Source organism: Megalopta genalis, chromosome 4 (genome assembly GCF_051020955.1).
Source record: "Megalopta genalis isolate 19385.01 chromosome 4, iyMegGena1_principal, whole genome shotgun sequence".
NCBI classification, from domain to species: domain Eukaryota; kingdom Metazoa; phylum Arthropoda; class Insecta; order Hymenoptera; family Halictidae; genus Megalopta; species Megalopta genalis.
In genome coordinates, this window is record NC_135016.1 from 2,216,948 (window position 1) to 2,238,249 (window position 21,302).

General features: G+C 48.0%; 1 protein-coding gene across 9 annotated transcripts in view; it reads left to right on the plus strand.

Annotated features, from left to right (window-relative positions):
- LOC117218845 (uncharacterized) overlaps nt 1-21,302 on the plus strand; it is a 220,613-nt gene that overhangs the window by 110,351 nt on the left and 88,960 nt on the right. For all 9 annotated transcript variants that reach the window (XM_033467532.2, XM_033467534.2, XM_033467535.2 and 6 more), the window contains 2 exons: nt 16,985-17,220; nt 20,102-20,328. In XM_033467532.2, the coding sequence (XP_033323423.2) occupies nt 16,985-17,220; nt 20,102-20,328 (463 nt within the window). The remainder of the gene's footprint in view (nt 1-16,984; nt 17,221-20,101; nt 20,329-21,302) is intronic.

A 21,302-nucleotide genomic window follows, 5' to 3' on the forward strand; every position in this document is an offset into this window, starting at 1 on the left:
GTCGTGGTCCGACTCTGACCCTTGCTCGACCCACGTACCTGACTTCCACTCCTCCTCCGCGTCCTCCGGCTTCCCTCTTCTTGTTCTCCCGGCCTGGAGAACGAAAGTGGATTGTCGGTGCTAATCGTTTCTCGCGCACGAAGTCACCTTGCTCTTTGTCGTCCATCCGCGGATACCATTATTCCTCCACCGGAGCACTCGAATCATCCGGCTATTCAGAACTTTAGAGGATGCTGACGATTGCCGATGCCGGGTTTAGACGATCTCCGACCTCAGTGTCGTCCGTTTCTTCCAAGTCGAAACAGAATTCGACTCTTCTGCTATCGAAGTCTAAGAATGCGAATAGACGAAGACGTGCAACGAACGAACACCGTTTCCTTCTATCTGGAAAATTATTATTATTTATATTATTTATATTTATATATATATTAGGTCTAAAAACGACTGACAAGTGTCGCCTTGTAAGAATCGCGGGATAGAATTTTTATTTGAATTTTTCACGATTTTTATAGCAACGTTCGCTCGGCCGAAGAAATATATTCAGCAATTTTTAGTGAAAGCAGCTGATTTATGGCTTCAATAATTGTGAAATCAGAAATGTGAAACCGGCGATTTGACCGGTGGTGATAGTTCGGTGTTAAAGACGAAGAAATGCCGATCGACGCGGATGCGAGAGAAATAGTAGCGCAAGGGGTTAACGAACGATGGACGACGTCTGGATTGGATCTAACTCGAAATTGACTTTGCTGATGATACCGTAAGTGTGCATTTCTTTCCTCCGTGGCGCTCGGTCGGATCTAAATCGAAACGAGCGGCCGATGAAATTGTCACGGGAGAAAACGCAAAGTTCTCTCGAGTTGTGAATTATGCATTACGAAGACTTGAAATTTGATCTTCGTACCCGCGTTTCCTACGTTGACGGAGCTACGCGGCACCTCGAGCAATGATTCATCTCGCTCGTACTCCGGAAGGATGTTTTCCAACAATTTCTTTCGTCGACGCAAGAAACAGCCGGTTTATTCGGCTTTTGTATCGCGACGTCGGATGGAATGGAATAACTTTGAATCAAGAACACGGAGAGCAAACGACTGTGTACAACGAAGTTGCAAAAAGTTGCTCCGGACTTCGAACTGAGAAGATTCAATCAATCTTCCGGACTAGAACTTTCTGAATCATTGGAACTTTGCATTCCCGTCCGACTGGAATCTACGATCCCGCGGCGACGTTTACTTTTTATTAAACGAAACTTCCTACGCAATTGGAGCATCGATGGTCGGCCCTGCCCGCTCCAAACGCGTGGATCTGAACGCGCGTTCGAATCGAGAGCGCAAACGAGAAACCGCGCGCAGAAATTGGGTTTCAGCAAGCGCGATTGAAAGTTGCCTGAGATAATCGACGACCGATAGACAGTTCCACCTGCCGTTAGTAGTTGATCATGCCTGCGTCGACCGACGCACGGGGTCCGAGAAGCGAAACAGACGGTACGATTCGACCATCGGTCACCCAGAAATCGGGTTGCACCGACGCGATCGAAAGTCGGCTGCGCCGAATAGTCGATTTTCCCTTGTAAATTAAGCCGGCTTTCTAAAGCCGGAGATGATTCGATCCCGATAATCCGGAACGATGGCCGCGGGCGGGTCTCTAATCACGCGCGATACGCAGGCAACTGTAACTCTCATCTCTCGAACTGTCTAATTAAAATACGCGAGCATAACTCAATTCCCCCGATCGGCGGACGCGGCTCGGCGCGGCGCGGAGCGGCGTCGCAAACAGCTTGTCGAGATACGCAAATCGATGCGGTGATTTATTCATCAACCTTGAGCCTCCCGCACCCACGTAACTTTTTATCAGCCGGCATAAAGGAATAATCAAATCCCGCGATTACGCCTCGAACGCGAGATTTTCTTTTTTTACGAGGCGCGCACGCGCTCTGGCGACTCTACCGTTTCCACGGTGTTTGCTAAACACCCTTTTTTCCTTCGGATCCCCCTCGTTCCTCGAGGAGAGGTCTTGCCACCTATCGATGGCATAAGAGGCGAGAGTATCGTTCGCGTTAATCGCTCCTCGCGCACGAAACGACGAGGTCGCGTCGCTCTTTGTTTGTCATCCGCTCGTAACTCGCATGGCTGTCGAGGTTTAACATACGCGGCCAAGAAAGGGCGAAGGAGAGAAAAAGAGAGAGAGAGAGAGAGAGAGAGAGAGAGAGAGAGGGAGATAGAGAGCGACGGCGAATGAGCGGGTGGCAGAGAGGGAGGAGGGAGGAACGGTGCCAGGACGTGTAAGACTCCGGTGGAACTGCGTGTGGAAAGTTTCCAGTGCACGGTGTGCAATCGCGGGACCGATGTGTGGGTGGTTTATTAACCTGTTTAGATGCATATCTAATCGTTTTTATCTCCCGGGCAATGTTAAATGATTCTGCGCCTCGGAGCACGCGCCATTTTTCCGCGTCACGAGCCTTCGGTTTCCACACGAGCGGAAACGAAATATCACCGCGCCATTGGTTCGCTCGCGTTCATTCGCGAGTCTGGATTTCGCTGCTGAGAAATTTGTCGGCGCGACAGATCGCGCCGATCGCCTAACGAGCACGAATCGCTGACGTAGATTCGCTTTGTAAGAACAAAGTAACTGTAGAACTGTACGGTAGATCCTTCCTAATCGATGTTCAGATTGTAAAGAAAAATTTGAGAAGAAAGAAAATTTGGGAATAGGAGACGCGATTATTCGAGCCGTGCAACCTCGTTTTTATAATCGTTGACGATCGGCGATTAGAAAATAATCATATAATAATAATAAACTTCGAGCTCTCGATTTACCTTCCGTCGCGAATTAATCATTCGCGGACGAGTCTCGTCGACGGCGTCGCTCACGACTCTCTCTGTTTCCCGAAGCTGACGAATCGTTCGGATATATAAATAATAAAAACCGAGTACAGTGGATCAGCTTGTAAACGAAAATTGACAATTTGGGAAGAGGATTGTATCGGCGACTATAAAGATGAGCCGCGAGGCTCGAATAATCGTCCGAATTGTATCGAAAAATCTTCCCAGAATTGTCGATTTTTGTTTAGAAACTGAAGGAAAATTAGGGAGAATTTAACCGTGGTTCGGCTATGATAAAACGATTACGCAACCGATCCCGCGGATCGCGGCGAGCATGGAGCGTGCGGTCAGGTCGTGTGGGAGTCGGTTTTTACATTTCTCGAAGATGAAAATTTCCTGTCGGATCACACAGCCGCGCCGGTTCTTATCGTCGCCTGTCCCGGCTGCGTAGGAAAGACATTTACTTAACTGTGTATGATATTTCAGCTTGTAACGTGTAACGTCGTAAAGATGCAGAGTGGTTTAGCCTTTTACGATTCTTAGATACTGATACCGCGATAAGGGGTGTCATAATCCGCGAAAAGTTCGCGGCGATCGTTGGCCTCTCGTTATGGGAGTTTCGTTTCGCGCGGTTTCGCCCGTTTTGGCCGGGTTTATGCTTCGTTGTCTGCCGTTACCGCTTCGGGAATCCGCGGATATAGAAAACGCCAGGCGTCTCGCGGTTTCTCGGTTACGCGTACAGTTGTTTGCCTAGCTGTTCCCCTGCACTTTTTAATGACTTATATTCTATTCTTGTATTCTACAACGCGCCTCGTATTTGCTCGGCTCGCGCGCACACGCGCATTTCTCGTCCGCCGATTTCCACCCGGTGTGTTTACGTTTCCTGTATTCTCACTTCTACTTCTCTTGCCGGCCCCGTCTAACTTTATTTTTACACAGGCCGCCGTGTCCGGTCGCCCGGGAGCTTTATCTTTACTTCTACTTATAGGCCCGCTTTTTGCCGCCGCTTCTCTCTGCGTGTGCTTCTATTTATCGCGTTTCCCCGGCTACTTTGCATACATAATCACTTTGCCGCGCGCGTTCAGTAGCAAGGATCCGCGAGAATATTTTACGCGTTGATAATACCTCGCCGGACGGAAAGACTCCGGACTTGCATTTGAAAATGCGCCGCTGATAAACAATCGGTCTTTTTTCCGCGCAAGAAACGGTACATAGTTCGCTCGCTAGGTTATTGGATACTTCGGCGATTCACCACCGCCACGATCGAATTGTCATGAAACGAAGATATCGCTGTTAAGAGTCGCGCGAATTGGACAGCTTTTTTAGTCGACCAAATAGGAAGTGCAATTTCTTTCTGGATATTTATAATTTGTACCGCCGAATATAACATTTGGAAAAATTCCCAAATTCTTTGGCAAATTCTTTGGTTAAATTCCAATAGTACAAGGATGCGAAATGTTCGAAGCAAGGAAAAGGAACAATAAGAAATTGTTCAGCAGCTCCACCGAAGATGTTCCATAGAGTTGGAAAAACAGTGTTCCACCTGTTTCGGATCGCGCAAACGGTGCACGATGTCTTCAGGAAGCGATGCGCGCACAGTGCGCCGTTCAGTCGGTCGCGGACAGCATGCGGTGACCTCCAGGACCCATAATTTAAAGCAAGCTGCGTGAAAAGTGCATACAGGGTGTTCGACTCGCGTGTCAAATGTCCGGCACGGCTGCGACGCGAATGAGCAGCTGTGTCGGAAGAGAATCGTAAAGATAAATTCGACAGGCTCGAGTTCATGCGTTAACCGTTATGTCAAATACAGGATTTACGCAATTATCTAGAAAAAAATTGCAGAACAAATTCGGTAGGCTGAACAAATCCATGCGCTAATTGAGCCGTGGAATAGTCGCGCATCGATCGGAAAGGAATTATAGAAATAAATTCGACGAGCTCGAGTTCGTGCATTAATCGAGCCACGCGGTACAGGATTTGCACAATGATCGAAAAAAGATCAGAAAAATAAATTCGACAGGCTCGAAAAAAAAAAACATGAGAACACGCGACACGCGGCGTTCCGTCTCGCGAAATTATCGAACCATCGGGGAGACCTTCGGCAGCGGAAAGGTCGGAAAGAAAGCAGCGGCAAGGGAATCATAATTTCTGGATCGGCGCGCGAAGGCGCCCTTAAAATATTCGACGCATGCGGTCGAACGGCGAACGTCTGTGTGGCGAATAGCGAAGCGGAAAGAGCGGTGGAAGCGGATTGAAAGGAGACGCGCGATGCGTTCCTGCGTGACGTAGCTTTCGCAGGCCATCACGCATATGTTACCCTCCGCAAGGGGCCCCGTACGTTCCTACAATGCGATCCGCGGGGTCATTCCACCGCGGCCATCTCTTCGGCTTCGCGTATCCGTGGTTTCTTCCGCGGGACGCCGCGCCGCGCGGCCGCGGCCGCGACGCGACGAGCAGCGACGGTGAACTTGGTTCGCCAGCCTCGGACGTAGGTGTCCACCGTTTCGTAAACCGATTCCTAGGCCTTGGCTCAGGGTCGTGTAGGTGTCGCGAATGCTGGGCGTGACTCGAGTGTCGCTAACGCCGGATGAAGATCGACGACACGCCGAGCCGAGCCGTGCCGAGCCGTGCCGAGATACCGCGGCTCGATCGAGGAAGTGCCGCAGTGTTCGCGTTGCTTAGGCAAACGCGCCTTAAATGATAATTTCCTCGCGTGTTCGCCGCTTCTTTGGAAACGGAAGTTCGTGGGCGTGAAGCGAAAGAAGGAAGCGGAGGAACTTCGGTCGAGCTCGCCAAAGGAAAGCGACGAGTTCTCGTGCCGATCGTTCGCGAATCGATTGCGTGGATTTCGCTGATGAAAATTGAATTTTTTAGATAAACGGTGGCACGTTGCTGTGCATGGGATACGGTCTCTCCGGATGAAACTCGTGTCTTTTCTTTTTTAGAAAGTAAAATTCGTTTTACGATTGTATATCGACGATTGACAATTTTATTTCGTCCATGGTCGTTTATATTTTTATATACTGTATTTTCCTAGCAATTGTTCATTGTCTTCTCGTGCAATTACTTGCGATGCACGACTCTCGAAACTCCTGTAAGCACATTTTTTAACGAGCAGAGTAGAAAGGCGTTAAAACTGGCTCCGATCGAACGATAGGAGTTCGAAGAAAAGCTATAAAACGGTATAAGGCTCCTTTCGATTCCTCCTTCGTTAAAATTAATATGGCAAATCGATCGAAATGCAGGCTGGATAAAAATATGAACCGGGTGTTCGAAAAATCAAAATAAATCTTGACGCGCGACGCTATTAAATTCCACGGGAATTTCGGTGCTACGAAAATTATTCACCGTTGAAATAACACCGTAAGAATTACAGCAAATTCTCCCTAATTTTCCTTCGGCTCGTAGACAAAAAGCGGACAAATTCTCGAGCTAACGCGCCTCGCAGCCTGAACGAGCGACACCACGTGCTGGCGGTCTCGCATTCCAGCGTACAGCTGAACGCGTCACGGACACGTGTTCCTCGAGGGGTGTTAATTAACCGAAACCATAATAAATTGTATCGTTCCCCTTTCTCTCATCGCCCATTTTCTCGTCTCGCGTCGGCTAATAAACGCTTGCCAGTCACGTGATAGCCCATTGTGTACCACGGGAGGCCTTCCAGCTGAAACAGCTGATTCGACCATTCTCCGCACGACCAAGGTTACGCCTCGACGGGAAGAATACGTGGTCTTATTATGCGGTCCGTCGTCAGTTCTCGATCGGATCGTGCATGCGGTGGTTCGCGGCCGCGGAACACACTCGATAAGAATGCTGAGTTAGGGCGATCGCGATCCCGATCCCCATCTCGAGCACTAACCAGGCATTCCTCCCCACTTTCGTCTCGTTATGACGTTCATGAACTTGGACGGCGGATTCGTGAGCCCGCTCGGCGAACGTTGAACGCATCCTTGCCGACGAAATTTGCTGACACCGGAAACCTGACACGCTCGCCGCTGGAACATTCGTTCCGATAACGGTCACCGTTCCGAATGCACATTTTACGTACGGGAAACCTATTAACCGATCTCCCGACGATCGTGCCGTACCATTGCTGGGTACTATAACACATTAACACACAATTCTTTGCCCGATCGGTCCGAAGCGCCGCACTCTCGATCCGTATTAGCATATCATTCCACGGCGAAAGACCGAGTCGAGATATTTATTTCGATTCAAATGCAGAAATTATGTTCGCGCGTTTCTCAATCGCGATAAGCCCTGCTCCGGCATTAAATAATAATAGCTTTCTATTTGGACCGGAATCAGGTTAATCGCGCAAAACTACTGAATTTCTCAAGCGTCGATAGCGCCTCCAAATCCCGGCGTTGCGACGTCGAGTGATGCAACGATTGGTATTATAGCAGCTGCAGCTGAAAATGCTTTTTGAAAATACGTACGAAGGTTGCGGAGTTGCCGAGTTCGATGATAGAGCGAAACCGATAACGGATATTTGATCCCAACGAAGGGTGCGAGAGCCGAACCAGATTCGCGGATGCGCGTAAAACACCGTCGATTCGTTCGAAAAGAGTATTAGTCGAGTTTATCTGTTCGTGGCGGGTGTCGTTTAAAATTTGCAAACGAGACGATATTCGAGCACCGTAGATCGTCTGTAATTTCAGCTGCGCGGCCGTCGCATAACGATGACCTCAACGCGGCCATATTTCACGCTGCAGGGACTCGTTCTGCATAGTAGCGTCGCGACGTTCTCTCCCCGAGGATGATTCCTCGCGTGCTCCGAGTGCCTTCACCTACTTTAGAAGTCACAATCGTTTGTTCCGCGAACCTCGGTTTCGCTAAATCGATGCCACCTTTCGGTTTCGTTAATTCCGCCGATCGGGATCTTCCGATAAATCTTCGAACGATTCTAGGCACTACAATTTCTCCCAGAAATGCTCGGAGGTCGGAATTGAATCCGGCAAATCCGAGAATACTAAGTCGCGATTTTTAGAGCCTTTTTGGTCACGATTCGAAGGCAATTCGGAGGGCACGTGACACGATTCGAAGGCAATTCGGATGCCTTAGCTTCGACGTTGCAATAAATTACAATAAATTACTAGCACAGGGAAATTCACGGCAACCCGAAATGTGGCATTTCCGGGAGAAATTTCTATACAATCTTTTTCCACAAGAAATTACGACACGTTGTTAAGAAAAGTCTACTCGATCGTTCGCATTTTAGGAACTGTCGTTCGCGACAGTAACTGTAAATTATACCGAGAAAATAGTATACATTATAAATAAGTAAAACATTTTATATATAAAATAAGTAAAACATTTTTCCAATAAATATATTACAAATTCTTGTTATTTCGTCGCAGCTGGTATTAAAAAGATTTCTTCGAAATACAAAGAGAGTCCGAAATCGATCGAACGTTTTTACAAGTCGATTCTTACAAAATTGCCACGGTGTAATCGTCCGATTAGGCCTGGCTCGCACGATTCTTCGTGGTCGATCTCGAGAGGCGGCGACCGTAAAAATGCGGCTCGAAGGTTCATCCATCCCCTATTGCCGTGGCAGGTCCCATAAGGTCCCGCATTCACCCACATAGAGGCGCAGTGAATGACACGCGCACACGCACGAGCACCGGCTACTGCATTATGCATTAGTCATGATTACAAAGTAAGTGGCGTGCTCGTGGCGCGTCTATAGTAATAACGGCGTATTTGCGGTGCTTATGATTTTCCACTTGAAACGGGCATAACCTGCTTTAATGGCGCTGGCCGGCCGGCCGACCGGCCCTCCCGGTCGCGCATAACTTACGGCAGATTTACAACGCCATCCGGGGCCCAGCCGGGGCCCGGCCGAGGCCCGCTGACGGCGCTGATCGCGTTAACGTCGTGACACTAATCTCTCCTTCTTCCTACGTTCGCGTTTCTTTTAGCCCCGCGCGGCGTGCACGCGGCCTTTAAAGGTCGTCTCGCTCGGTAATTATTGTCACCAGGGACACCGCCGACTCTCGTCGCGGGGGATTGATAGAAGCGAAATGGCTCCTGCCCCCCCTCCTCCCTTGCTCGTCTTTTTGTCGCGACGATTCCGATCTACACGCTGTGTTTTATTTCACGCGTGCTTCCAGGATTAGCTTCTGTGGCATGACATAGATTATTACCGCGAGGAGAATGAGGAATGCGTGTACGCATTTCCCCGATCTCGAGATTCCTCGTCGTAATAGCTTGGAGCCTCGATTAACAGAGTCTCTGACAACCGAACAGTAAACATTTAATGCGGCACTATAATTATCCGGATTTGATGCATCTATCACAGAAACGGCTGTAATACCGAATAGCGAAGAAAAAAATTGAAATAATAGAAGGCTGCTGCTGTTCCCATCTCGTTAAAATTATTATAGAAAGAATCGCGTGTCCGACTATCTTCTAAGATTATTATACCGCGTAAAAATCCACGGAATAGTAATTATTAGCTGGTTTATTATCGGAACGATCGTGTTTCCACGGTGCCGTCGCATCGGAATGCGATGCCTTTGGATAATTGTTTATTATGCTCGTAACGCAGGGACTCCGAACGCGATTTAATCGTTCCGCCGATAACTAAGTGTATAAATAGTTCTAAATGCTGGCGTTCAAACGGCTAGACGATCACCGTCTGAAAGTCGAAAAATTGAATCGCTTGGTTTTAAGATTTCGTTCGTTTCGAGCTGTTTACGATCGTACGTTCTGCAGTGATTTATGCTCGCTCGAACTTTCTTATTAACCGTCCATGTTTGGAATCATGTTATCCGTTATTTTTACTGCTATCTTAATTCCTGGGGTACTTCAAAATTCTTCGATGACGTCGATGCCGGACGTAAATAGCTTTTACAATCGTTAAAGCGTAAGTGCTTCCAGCGATGTTCGAAAGGGTGTATACAATTTTTAGGAAAAAAAAATTGTCGTAGCTCGAAGTACTTTTAGATCAAGCGTCGATTCGACCGCGGATGATTCATTTACATTTTGCGAACGTTACCAGAAATATGTATTTAAATATCGGTGTTCGATATGAACCAGACGTGGGAAGCGTCGTTTTATTTCTGTAACTGAGATTCTCGAATGCCTGTAAATCATAGTTTAGCATAAATATCCACAGTCCGGCGATGACAATCGAACGTCAACGCGATGCGATAGTGTAATATTTTAGCAGTGGATGACGTACCGCGGTACACCATCCTTTGGCACGCAAAGGTAAAATTCATGGATGACTATTACACGCGTACCGTACATGCTGTTGTAAGAAAAGGAAGCTCGGGCGACCGTTCGTTCGCATACGGAAGAATTATTTAAATAAATCTCTGCGTACCGGCTGTGATTTATTATATAACTAATTAAGCTGGTCCTAACTATGCGCCAGGTGTAATTGGCTGCTCGAATCAACCGGTGACTCGAAAAATTGAAGAAATTAACGTCACAGCTCGCGACGCTTTCGATTGCTCGCGTCGTCGAAAATTACACGAACCTCTATGCAACTGTCCATTTATATAATTTCTTTAGCGACATGTTAATTTCATTTTAATAGACGTTGTCATTGAGAATTGTATAATCCTGAACGTATTCGATTGGCTGGCATTGAAAATATTTCGTTAAGCGTACGCCGTTGCTTAAAGGTTAAGGGTCAACGACATGGTCCTACCGGCTGCAAGGAATATTACTCCAGCGCATTTCTGAGCTGATATGGGTTATCCGAACCCATCAGCGGGACCAGTCCGTTATAATGGCATTTGGTAGCAAAGGGGTTAAACCTTCGAACAACACAACCAATAGCGTGTGCGCGCAGCGTGTACGAACGCGCGCATGTATTCGGCGAACTCTGGCCTTTGAAAAATCACTGTTCCAATAAGAGTCCGATCGATCGGCTTATGTTTATTTAACTTTATGCAGCAAACATGAGTTTAGACACTTAATTACAGGTTGTACGAGCGATTAGAACTTTTTTTTATGCTAATAGCTACTCCGTGTCGTTCACTGCGATCGATTAGGTATATAAGATCGCCCGAGGAAATAAATTGCTGTGCCGCGACACGAGCTTATCTAAAGATCCGCGACCGGAAACTCTGTTCGACTGAACAATTACCGATAACGCGCGATTCCGATAACCGACCGATATTATTTTGAATTTGTCGTATCTGCAAATTTCCCATCGTTTCGGAGGAAAATAAAAATTCCGCAGAAATGTTTAACGATGCCGCGGAACGAGCGATTCCCATCGCGCGTTTCGCGCGTTCGCCGCAACATTATCCATACGTTAATGAGAAAGTTACATCTCTGGTCTTTAAAGCGAATTGAAAACAGTAACTATTATTATTAATTGCTGTTCGGCCCGATCGAACGCGTCGAAGTACATTCGTACGTAACCGTAATGGATGCCATTAGCCCGAACAACGGCTCGGAGTTTCCAATTAGAAGGCGAATATTTTCAGAAACGCCTCTATCCCGCGGACGTTTTTAATTGCATCATTTTGATAATTTCCCCCGTCGGCGGTGGAAGCCACAATGGCCGAGGCGGAGCATTTAATCATGAATGTTCACGCAAAGGATGCTCGAAATGCCGGGATAACACAGCCAGGAATCTCGTGCATTAAAAAAATAATGGCTCGCCACTTCTGGAGTTTATAATGACGGTCTGTATGCGGCGCAGCGCCGCCTTAATCGTTCATTAGGTACCGTGCTAACCCCGGATGCGGACATTCGAAGATGGTTGCGTGCACGCGCGCTGCACGCGTGCAAACTCTTACCTGGCGAACCGACAGTTTTTCAACCGGCCAGCCTTGCCGAGGCCGACGCAAATGGAGGAAACGGGGGCTTCCGGTCTTGCTTCTTCATCTCGAGCCATTCCTAAGGTGTACCGAGCCGAGCCGAGCCGAGCCGAGCCGCGCCGAGGCTCGCCTCGCCGCAACCAGATCTTCTCCGCCTAGCCGGCGACCTGTCTCGTCGTTTCTTTCAGCTCTTCATTGAACCCTCCGACTGCTTTCTTTGGAATAGTTGCTCTACTAGGTAATCGATGTTCGTTTCGACTTCTTACTTCGAGCTCTCGATTTACCTTTCGTCGCGAATTAATCGTTCGCGGACGAGCCTCGTCGACGGCCTCGCACTCGACTCTCTCTTTCTCTGTTCCCCGAAGCTGACGAATCGTTCGGATATTTAAATAATTAAAACCGAGTACAGTAAATTCTCCCTGATCGATGCTCAGCTTGTAAACGAAAATGGACAATTTTGGAAGAGGAGATACGATTATTCGAGCCCTCGCACCTCGTTCTTATAATCGTTGACAATCGACGACTATAAAGACGAGCCGCGAGGCTCGAATAATCGTCCCAATCGTATCGAAAAATCTTCCCAAATTGTCCATTTTTATTTACAAGCTGAAAGAAAATTGAACAGAATTTACTGCGCGTTTCAGCGTAAACGATTTGACGCATTCGACGAAGATATTTAGTCTCGCGTTATTAATTTATGCAAACGTATGCGCGGCTCCTGTTGCCATAATTTGTCTTATGAATGATAGAACGGAGCAGAAATTAAGAATCGGTTTCAAGATATATCATCGGCGTATAAAATTCGAAGGCGATTTAGCTTCGCGAACGGACGAATTGCTCGCCTTGAAATATGTGCGAAGGTTAATGAGCGAGCACGGTCCGAGAATGATAATCGCGAATGTAACAATATCGTAATAACGACGAGCGAGATACAACCGAGAAAAATAGGTCCGCGAAACAGCGATCGTCGAGTCTTTGTGCAAACGAACGTTTCGCCGAGGCGCAGAAAGCGCCGAAGTGTGTCAAAGCCGAACAATTCCCTCGTTGTGATTTCTTTAAAGAATCACGAGGACATTGTCCTCGACCGAAACGCGGCGGAAGAATAAACGATTTCGAGTAGGCGGCCGAGAAGGCGATCGGTCATTCGGTTTGACAGTCGCTCGATCTCGGAGCTCTTTTTTTTTCGCGCGAACCGTTTTGCACGTATTCCGCCGAAAAGGTACTCGAACGCCGGGAATAATTACCGGCGTCCGAAAGAAGCGTTGCGCCATCTTTATTCCTGTCGCGGGCCGCTCTATTCTCGACCCCGGGGGTCAATTCGTTTTAGCCGCAGTCCCGCGAAATAATTTATGCCCGGCACCCATTGCTAGCGGTTCCGGGTGTCCCTAGCTTTTCTTCCCCCTTTCGAGCCGCATTTCGAGCAGCAACCTGATAATTAAGTAATTTGTAACCTTTCCGAGCTCTCCGTTTCCGGGACGGAGGCGTGGGCTTTTACGGATGTGTGTACACATCTCTCTCTCGGCTCTCCTCGACGCGCCAAACAAATCTTTCGGTATGAAACAGCTTTCCTGGCGTCGCGTCCGACGCGCCGATCTCTCCGAATCTTTGGTTCGCTGGTTTCTAGATGTACGCGTAGCTTGTACACGTTTCGAATAATATTGGTGCTCGATCTTCGTTATTATTATCTCTGACAATTATTTTTCTATTGGACTGTTCGCATTTCTGCACTGCCGAACTGCGATCGATCGAATGGAACATTTTCAAAATTCATATTTAAGGAAATGAAAGCAGAATAAATGTAGAAAAATGCGTTCTTCATTTTGTTCAGAATAGTTTAGAATATTAGAATTCTGAGTCTATGTAAGCACAGGGTGAACGGTGATATTTTTTAAAACTATCGTCGACGCTTTTGCAGACTGAAAAACGTCTTTTTAAGTAGCCGTTTTCGTGTCGACGCAGTGCTTGAAACTGTTAGTCGCGAAGGTTCGACGGTGTACAAGAGGAACAAAGTTCTTCCACTCGGTGTTAGAACAATGCCAGGTTCGAGTGTGAAATGTCGTAACGACTTGTTAATTTGGAGCTAACAATAACGTGTCGTCGCACCTTGGAGTTTAACTCGTCCATCCTGCGTCTTTGAAAGACAGGGACGTCAGTTTTCTTACCGGTTACGTTTCTGAAAGTTGCCGAGCTATTATTCCTATGGCACCCAATAATCCCCGTTCCCGATCTTTATGAATGTTTGCACGATTTCACGCGCGCACTGTGCACACATACGTGCCAAGCAAAATTAGAAAATCGCAGATGTGCTAAGGAAAAATTCGTATTCTCTACGGTGATCTTCTTATTTGGTCATTCGTGTACTGTTTTACGAAAGCACGATTAAATTCTCTAAACGCTTCACCGTAAATACAGCTTTCGAATTTAATTATCTGTTCAATTACCGGAATGCATTGTTTTTTTTTACTCGATTTAAATCGTGTCCGAGAAAACATACCTTTTGTTACAGAGCGAAGTGCATTAGCACCGCGACAGCTTCAGTTCATAAACCGCTCGAGAGTTCCAACTAATTTAACATTGAATCGACTGGCAATACCGCTAGGATATAATCGAAAAAGCATTAATGAACCTAATCGTAGCAAAACGGTTTTAAAGAACTCCCCGGGAACATCGGAGAGTCCGTAGGAAATGAATCGGCACGCGGAGCGAGAGCATTTTATTGACATTTTCACTTCCATTAAATATTATTGACTCTGGCAAATCATGGTAACGCCGTCGCAATAAAAATTATTCGCGGCGCGCGCGCGCGCGAGACCGGCGAATGTTTGAAGACAAACAGCTGTCGCTACAGGAACAATTCGCGTGCTGACTCGCGGATTTCGCCGAGCCCACCGGCCATAACGGCAAACAATTTTTCGCCAATCCGTAAATAACTCCGAAGAGTCCCGGCGGAACGATCTGCAAACAATAGTTCGGCTCCTCGTGAGTTCCGGAATCCGTGTTATGATATGTGTCGTACGTGACTCGGCCGTGCTACCGCACTCGTAAAAGTTGCGGTGCAGATGTATCTTCCGAACGATACGTGACGGAATGCGATGGAAACGGCCAGATAGCACTTTACGAGCTTTCCTTATTACGACGTTAAATCAAAAGTCGGTCCTGGACGCATTAGAAAGTTTCAATTAGAAATACTTCGCCTCTGTGACCGCCTTTTGTCTCGTTTTACACTCTCGCTTCGAAATTATTGTCGCATTAACATCGAATGGAACCCCTTCGACTGAAAACCCCGCCGAACGTTAATATCTTTCGCGATCGTCGTCCACGCGATTGCGTGCTAAATCGAACCGGATTAATTCGTACGAAGTATGGAACATACGGTAAATTATGGTAGACGAAAATGGACAATTTCGGAAGGTTCTTCGAGCCTTGCACTTTCTTTTTATAATCGTTGACAATCGGCAACTATAAAAGTGAGCCGCGAGGCTCGAAAAATCGTATCTCCTCTTCCCTAATTATCCATTTTCGCTTACAAGCTAAATTAAAATTAGGAAGAGAATTTACTGCATATCGGATAAGTAGAATTTCCATTTTCGATTTTTTAGAATTTCCTCGGCATATTCAGCAATCGTCTGATAATCCTTCACTTTATTAAATCGAAGGAGAATTTCGGAAGGATTTCGTCGTTTCGCTTGGACTCTGTGCCACCGTTAATTCGATCACACTTTCGTAAGGGTTGATAGCGATCGAGCGACTATGCTCGTGCTCGCGTAGTGAACGCGTCGAACGAAAATGCACCACAATTGCCTGCAATACCATTCCGACGCGAGAACCGTGGCTGCAAAAAATGAATCAAAACGATTCCCGGATTCCCCGTACAATGCCCGAAATCTCGGCACGCCACACGCGTGCACCGCCGGGGAAAGCATGGCGAAAGCATGGCGAAACCATGGCGAGCTCGTCGGCGAGGATCGCACGCAACCATCTCCGCCTTGATCCTATCGTCCAACAAATTCGGCCATGTGCACGAGTTACTACCGCCATAAAATTCCGGCCGTTTAACGATGGCAAGAATTTATTGGATATTTTTGGTAGCTAATGTGGCCACCGACCTTCTCCCTTCTTGAACCCTTCTTGGCCGGCGCGGTGCGGCGCGGCACGGCGTTCTCTCCACTTCGAGAGGCTGGTCCTCTCTCCTCCTATCGTTTCTCTTCCACCTTTCCAGCCACGCTCTTCCTCCGTTCCTCTCGCCTTCTTTTCCAGACGCGGCGCGGCCGCCCCCTGTATCATTGGCCATCGAGGCCGAAAACTTGTGTAGTTCTCGCACGCGGCTACAGATACGCGTCTCCGATCTCGCGGCAAGATAATGGGCGTCGGGGACGGGTTCATTTATTGGGTGTAAATCTCTCCTCCTTCTAGCGGCGCGCTCTCAGCCACCGTGTAATCGCGTCCAACGTTTATCCCTCTTAACGTATTTCATCGAAATTCTCGGTGTCGAAAGACACCGTTTACACGGGGCCCGACGTTAAGGAAGCTTTACGACGTGCCCTCAGCTACCGCCTCGTTACGAAACCGGTGTCCAGATCGAAGGCTCGGGCTCTCGGCGCTGCCTCGGCGACCGAGACGGCTGCTGGAAAACGTATTAGCCCGGCCCCGGCGATCCGCCGTCGATTTATCGGCCCGACGATGCGCCGAAATACGACGCCGCGCGCCGCCGTTCAACAAACGGTGTCCCTCGCGAACCCGCGGGAAACCCGGCTGTTAAACGTCTCCGCGCCGCGCCGCGCCGAGGATCGAGCCGAAGAAGCTTCCTCCTGCTCGATCCCCGTGATCCAGGGAACACCGTCGCGCGCCGGCTCCATATTTTGCGGATTATCTGATCCCGAATGGGAACTGCGCTCGATACTTAATTGTACGCGATCGCAAGCGGACGCCGAAGTAGTAAAATCGCGCGACGGAGTTATGGCGAGAGGACGTACGCCGGGTTCTTTCGCGATTTATCGACGGAGAGACGTCTTCCGGAGGCGATCGGTAACGTTCGCAGCTTCGCGAAGCAGCGAGGAGCTGGACAATTTGGTAGACGGTCGAAGATTACGGGGATTTCCGGATCGTTCTCGTAATTCGTTGAATCGGACAGGTTTTAATCGCGCGCGTGAGATGGGGATCGAGTTTGCATCGAGGTTTCTTGCGCGAAATTAATGTCTCGTTCGTCGATTGTACGAAAACACAGTCAAACGTGTCTCAGCAGGCTTCATTGCTTCGAAATCCATGATGCGTTTTACCACTTACATATCCCTCTATATTATTATTGCAATCATCTTCAAACATTCGCATGCACGAGATTGGTACGTTTGGTGTACAGGAGGTTCTGATTTGACGTTCCAGGTGAGGTGTCAGGTGAAAACGTGTCCGCCAGCTCCGGACCACGCGGCGGCGATCGTGGAGAGGCGACCGATTTAGGCACACACACGGAAAACAACGACGGGGCCACCCTGGCCGCGAACACAGCGGTCGACGCCAGGGGCGGAAGCCCCCAGGGCGCTCACCTGTCTGGTGCGGCCACCCCCAGACCGCCGAGGGGCAGGAGGCGGCAGAATCAGAATGGTCTCGACACGACTCAAGTAAGTTCCGCGTGCTTCGACTTAGTTTATCACGATGCTTCAACCCCAATGTCCAAATGGTCGTCTAAAATCGAAATACGTTAATTGACGCTCAGAGATTGTCCACAAGAATGGACAATTTGGGAAGAGAATATGCGATTATTCAACTATAAGAACGAGCTGCAGGGCTCGAATAATCGTATCTCCTCTTCCAAAATTGTCCATGACTAATGGGATTGATTTCTGGACAGATGACAAAAATCCCGAAAATGAATTCTACTAGTCTCAGTAACTGGTCCAAAATTTTGCTATCCACTTAGGGGGGCCAGTTACTGAGACTAGTAGAATTCATTTTCGGGATTTTTCGAATAGTCCGGAAATCCATCCCACTAGTCTCAGTAACTGGTCCACGAAGGTCGATAGCAAAATTTTGGACCAGTTACTGAGACTAGTGGAATTCGTTCTTTTCCTATAATGAATTTCTGTAACGAACAAGAAAACCCGAAATTTGGCAGAAGTCCTCTTCCCAAATTGTCAATTTTTGTGCACAATCTGAGCGTGTCAGTTAAGGAGACATTACTCTGTTTCGATTTTAGACGACCATTTAGACATTACAGTAATTTCTGTAATGAACAACGAAACCCGAAATTTGGCATTTCCGGGAGAAATTACCGTACATCGACGCCTGGACTTTGACTCCTATACTCTCGCTATTTGCGCTCGCACGAACTCCCAAAAGACTCGTGCTCGCTGCCGTCTGAAGTGTTTGATCGCTTGCGGAAACACGTGTGGGAAGCTCGGTAGAGAGGTCGCCGGTTGAAGCGGCATGGCGGAGCTTCGGCGTCCTCGTGTGCACGAGGAGCGTTCCCGTTCTCTGTCTCACAAATCCTCGCGTCTCCGTTCCCGTGTCCGGACCGGTGCTCTATGACAGCAGTGTCAACCGAAGCTGCACTGTCATTCCGTCGCTGACATCCGTGTAGCCATTCGACGCTTCTGTAAACGGCGCGCGGAGCACAAGAAAAAACCGCCGTCGCGGCGCGGCGCGGCGGTTCGTCGGCCGGGAAATATCGATGGTCATCGTTCGAAAAGAACGGCCGGCCAATGACACGTGGAAATTCTTCGCCACTATCTTTCGACGTGGCCGGAATGGAGATATCCGTGCTAACGCTACCTAGAATCAGGCTGTCAAGATGGGACAGGGTCGAGCGATTTATCATCCATCCGTTTCTTTGCTTCTCATTCTACGGCTACGTTTTCAACTGTGGTTCTTCCGTTTTAAGAAGTCCGAACGGAGAGACGTTTTATTCATTTCATTTCGACAACGTTTTCATACACCGTTCCATACCGTTTAACGTTGTAATGGCCAAAAACAGTCCGACACAACGAGCTACTGGAACCGGTTACCGTGCAGCGACCAATTGCTGCACCATTTCTTTACGTTAAAAATTTTGTATGTCATTCCATTTTGTTCGTTTGCGAATGAAAAGATTTAATACGCCTCGATCGACGAATATAAAATTAATTATGCCCGAAAGCAAACCGAGAGCACAGCAATTCAGTCTGTTGCACAGCAACCGGCTCTCGACTGTCGTAGACCGCGCGAGAAAGGACGCGCTTCGTCGCCTCGTTTCGCGAGAATCGAGAAAACAGATTCGAAAGAAAATTCGCAACATCGATCGGTGGAAACGAGTTGGCGAATAAATAAGTCCGAGCAGACCCGGTCTCGGGACAGGGCAAGCGCAGGAGGCCGTTCCGTGGTTGCCTTTTGTAAGAAACTGGCAGTCCGACTGAAAGAGCAGAGTCCCTGGAAACGTATACACGGGGATCGTGTCTACGTCGCGAGACCCGGAGCGGCCCCTTGTCAGGAAGAGGTCTCGAGGCGAGAAAGAGATTTACCGTGGCCTCTTCGAGCGGCTCCTCGGACTCCTCGGGGATCCTATTCTACGCCAATCGAGTCTCGTTCTTCTTAGTGTCACGCCGCGTTCTCGCAGCCGAAGAGGAGTCAACTCTTACGCCACGCGTTGCCTTCATTACCATATCTCAGATGCAATCTGTTCCCGGGAATTAATGCACGGAGATATTTCCTGCTAGGTCGGACACTTCCCCGGTGAAACCGAAGTGGATCGCAATGACGTTTTCAATGACCAAGGACGCGAGCCTCGGCGCGAGGCATCTTGATTTGCATTCGAATCGATTAGAGGGCGATTTTAATGGCTCCGCTTGTTCCCTTTTCGCCGAGATCCCCCCCTCTTCGTCGGGTTAACAGTCTTTCGAGATTCTCGCGCGGCTATCGATACGAGTTCCTCGCAATTTCCACGAACGGGTTAGATCGCAGATTCCATTGTTCGCGTTTCTTCTCTGTTTCATTTGATTAAAGCGCTTTCGATTCCGCGTCGATATTGTTCATTGAAATGGAAAACGCGTTCGAGGAACTTTCGATTCTTGTTACGAAGTAAAAATATTAATATGTCTTAGATTGTGGATTGTACGTATTTATAACAAAAAAGAGTAAGCGTAACTTGAAACGGAAAGCTCGAAAGAAAATTTAATGATATTGCTGTATTATTTTCAACCTCGATCAAAATGATCAGCGAAAGCAGCAATTTTCTAAATTGTTCTTGCAAATGGTGCAGAAACTTTTCATTTTGTATAATTTAGTATCTAACTATATGCATTTGCAATAAAAACAAATCAGAAGTCTGTACAATGTATCAATTGTTCTACGTGTTTTACTAAAAACAATAATTATGTTAAATTGCACGATGACATTTTTCATCCGTTAGGAAATATAAAATGAGCCGAACGAAGGGTTGACAAGCGAGAAACCCTTCCACGATGTCGATGGAAGACTACCGCGTTGATAAGTTTGTTTTGTGAAACATTTTACGGTTCTATGTTCCAGGTTAAAACTGAACGACTCACGCCAGACAATAACTCAACCTCGTCGAGAAGCGTGACGCCCTCGTCGTCCAGCCACCCGGGAACGCCGCCAAATGCAACCCCCTTGGGTGGTCCTGAGGGCCCACCGCCGCCGCACCATCTCAAACACATGGAGCAGATGATGGGTCGGAGTTACAGCGATTTTATGAAAAGTCTCGCTGCCAAATACAACAACGCCAACCCTAATGAGTAAGCTATCATCCCTTCTCTTTTATCGTCGCTTCAAACTTTCGCAATATCGGCGTTGCGCGAGCTGTACTTTTCTGTTGTTTCCTCGAGAACATTGCGGCAATTCTAAAAATACAACCTGACATTAAATCGTAATCGATGGGGCGCGATTTTTGCGGCTTTATCATCGAAATGACTAGCTAATTGAAAAATGTTCACGCGTTATTTTCACACTTCGTTGGATCGTTGAAGAGATAAACGTGTTCCCGTTCACGAAAATGTTTGCGTTGCATAAAGATTCGTAGTTCAACGATCGTATTACGCATTTGATCGAATTTACGAACACTCTACGGTCCGTAAAAATGTTTGATATCATCGAATTTCTTATTTACCGAGTCTGTGCTAACAAAAACTCGTGCCGAGTGGCACAAAGATCGCAGGACACCGGCTAATAAACGGCAAGAAGTCGGCGGACACTGTTCGCGTGTATTCCGAAGGAATAGGAAAAAAACACAATGAAAACAACGTCGAACGTTTGCGAAACGCGGCGCGAAACGTCGTTTGCGCAGAAAAAGGTGTGTCTTCAACGGGAACGGACAAAAGAGAAGGTGCCGTACGTGCTCGAACGATGTGTCGCAAGTGGCACGTTCCTAATTCCGACGGAACAATCATCGTAATTGTTGGAAACTCCGCGCGCGTAGAAGCCGCGATCTTTTCTTTCCGAACACAGCCGATCCATTACGCGCGCCGCGGCGACTTCGCCTATCGTCTAAGCATTATTTGAAGCAAAGAACGTAAGACCTTGAGAGCCATGACGTTTGCCTTGACATTCTTCCTGCGATCACCGTGTTCCGTGTGCATACGTGGGAACGTAGGAACGCAGGAACGCCTAACGGCCGATTCCGACGGTGCAGCCGCCTTGGTCCGGCCCGGTGGACGACGGCCCGACGAGGACGGAGAGAGCCGCGAAGGGAAAATATTGATCGTCTTGTTAC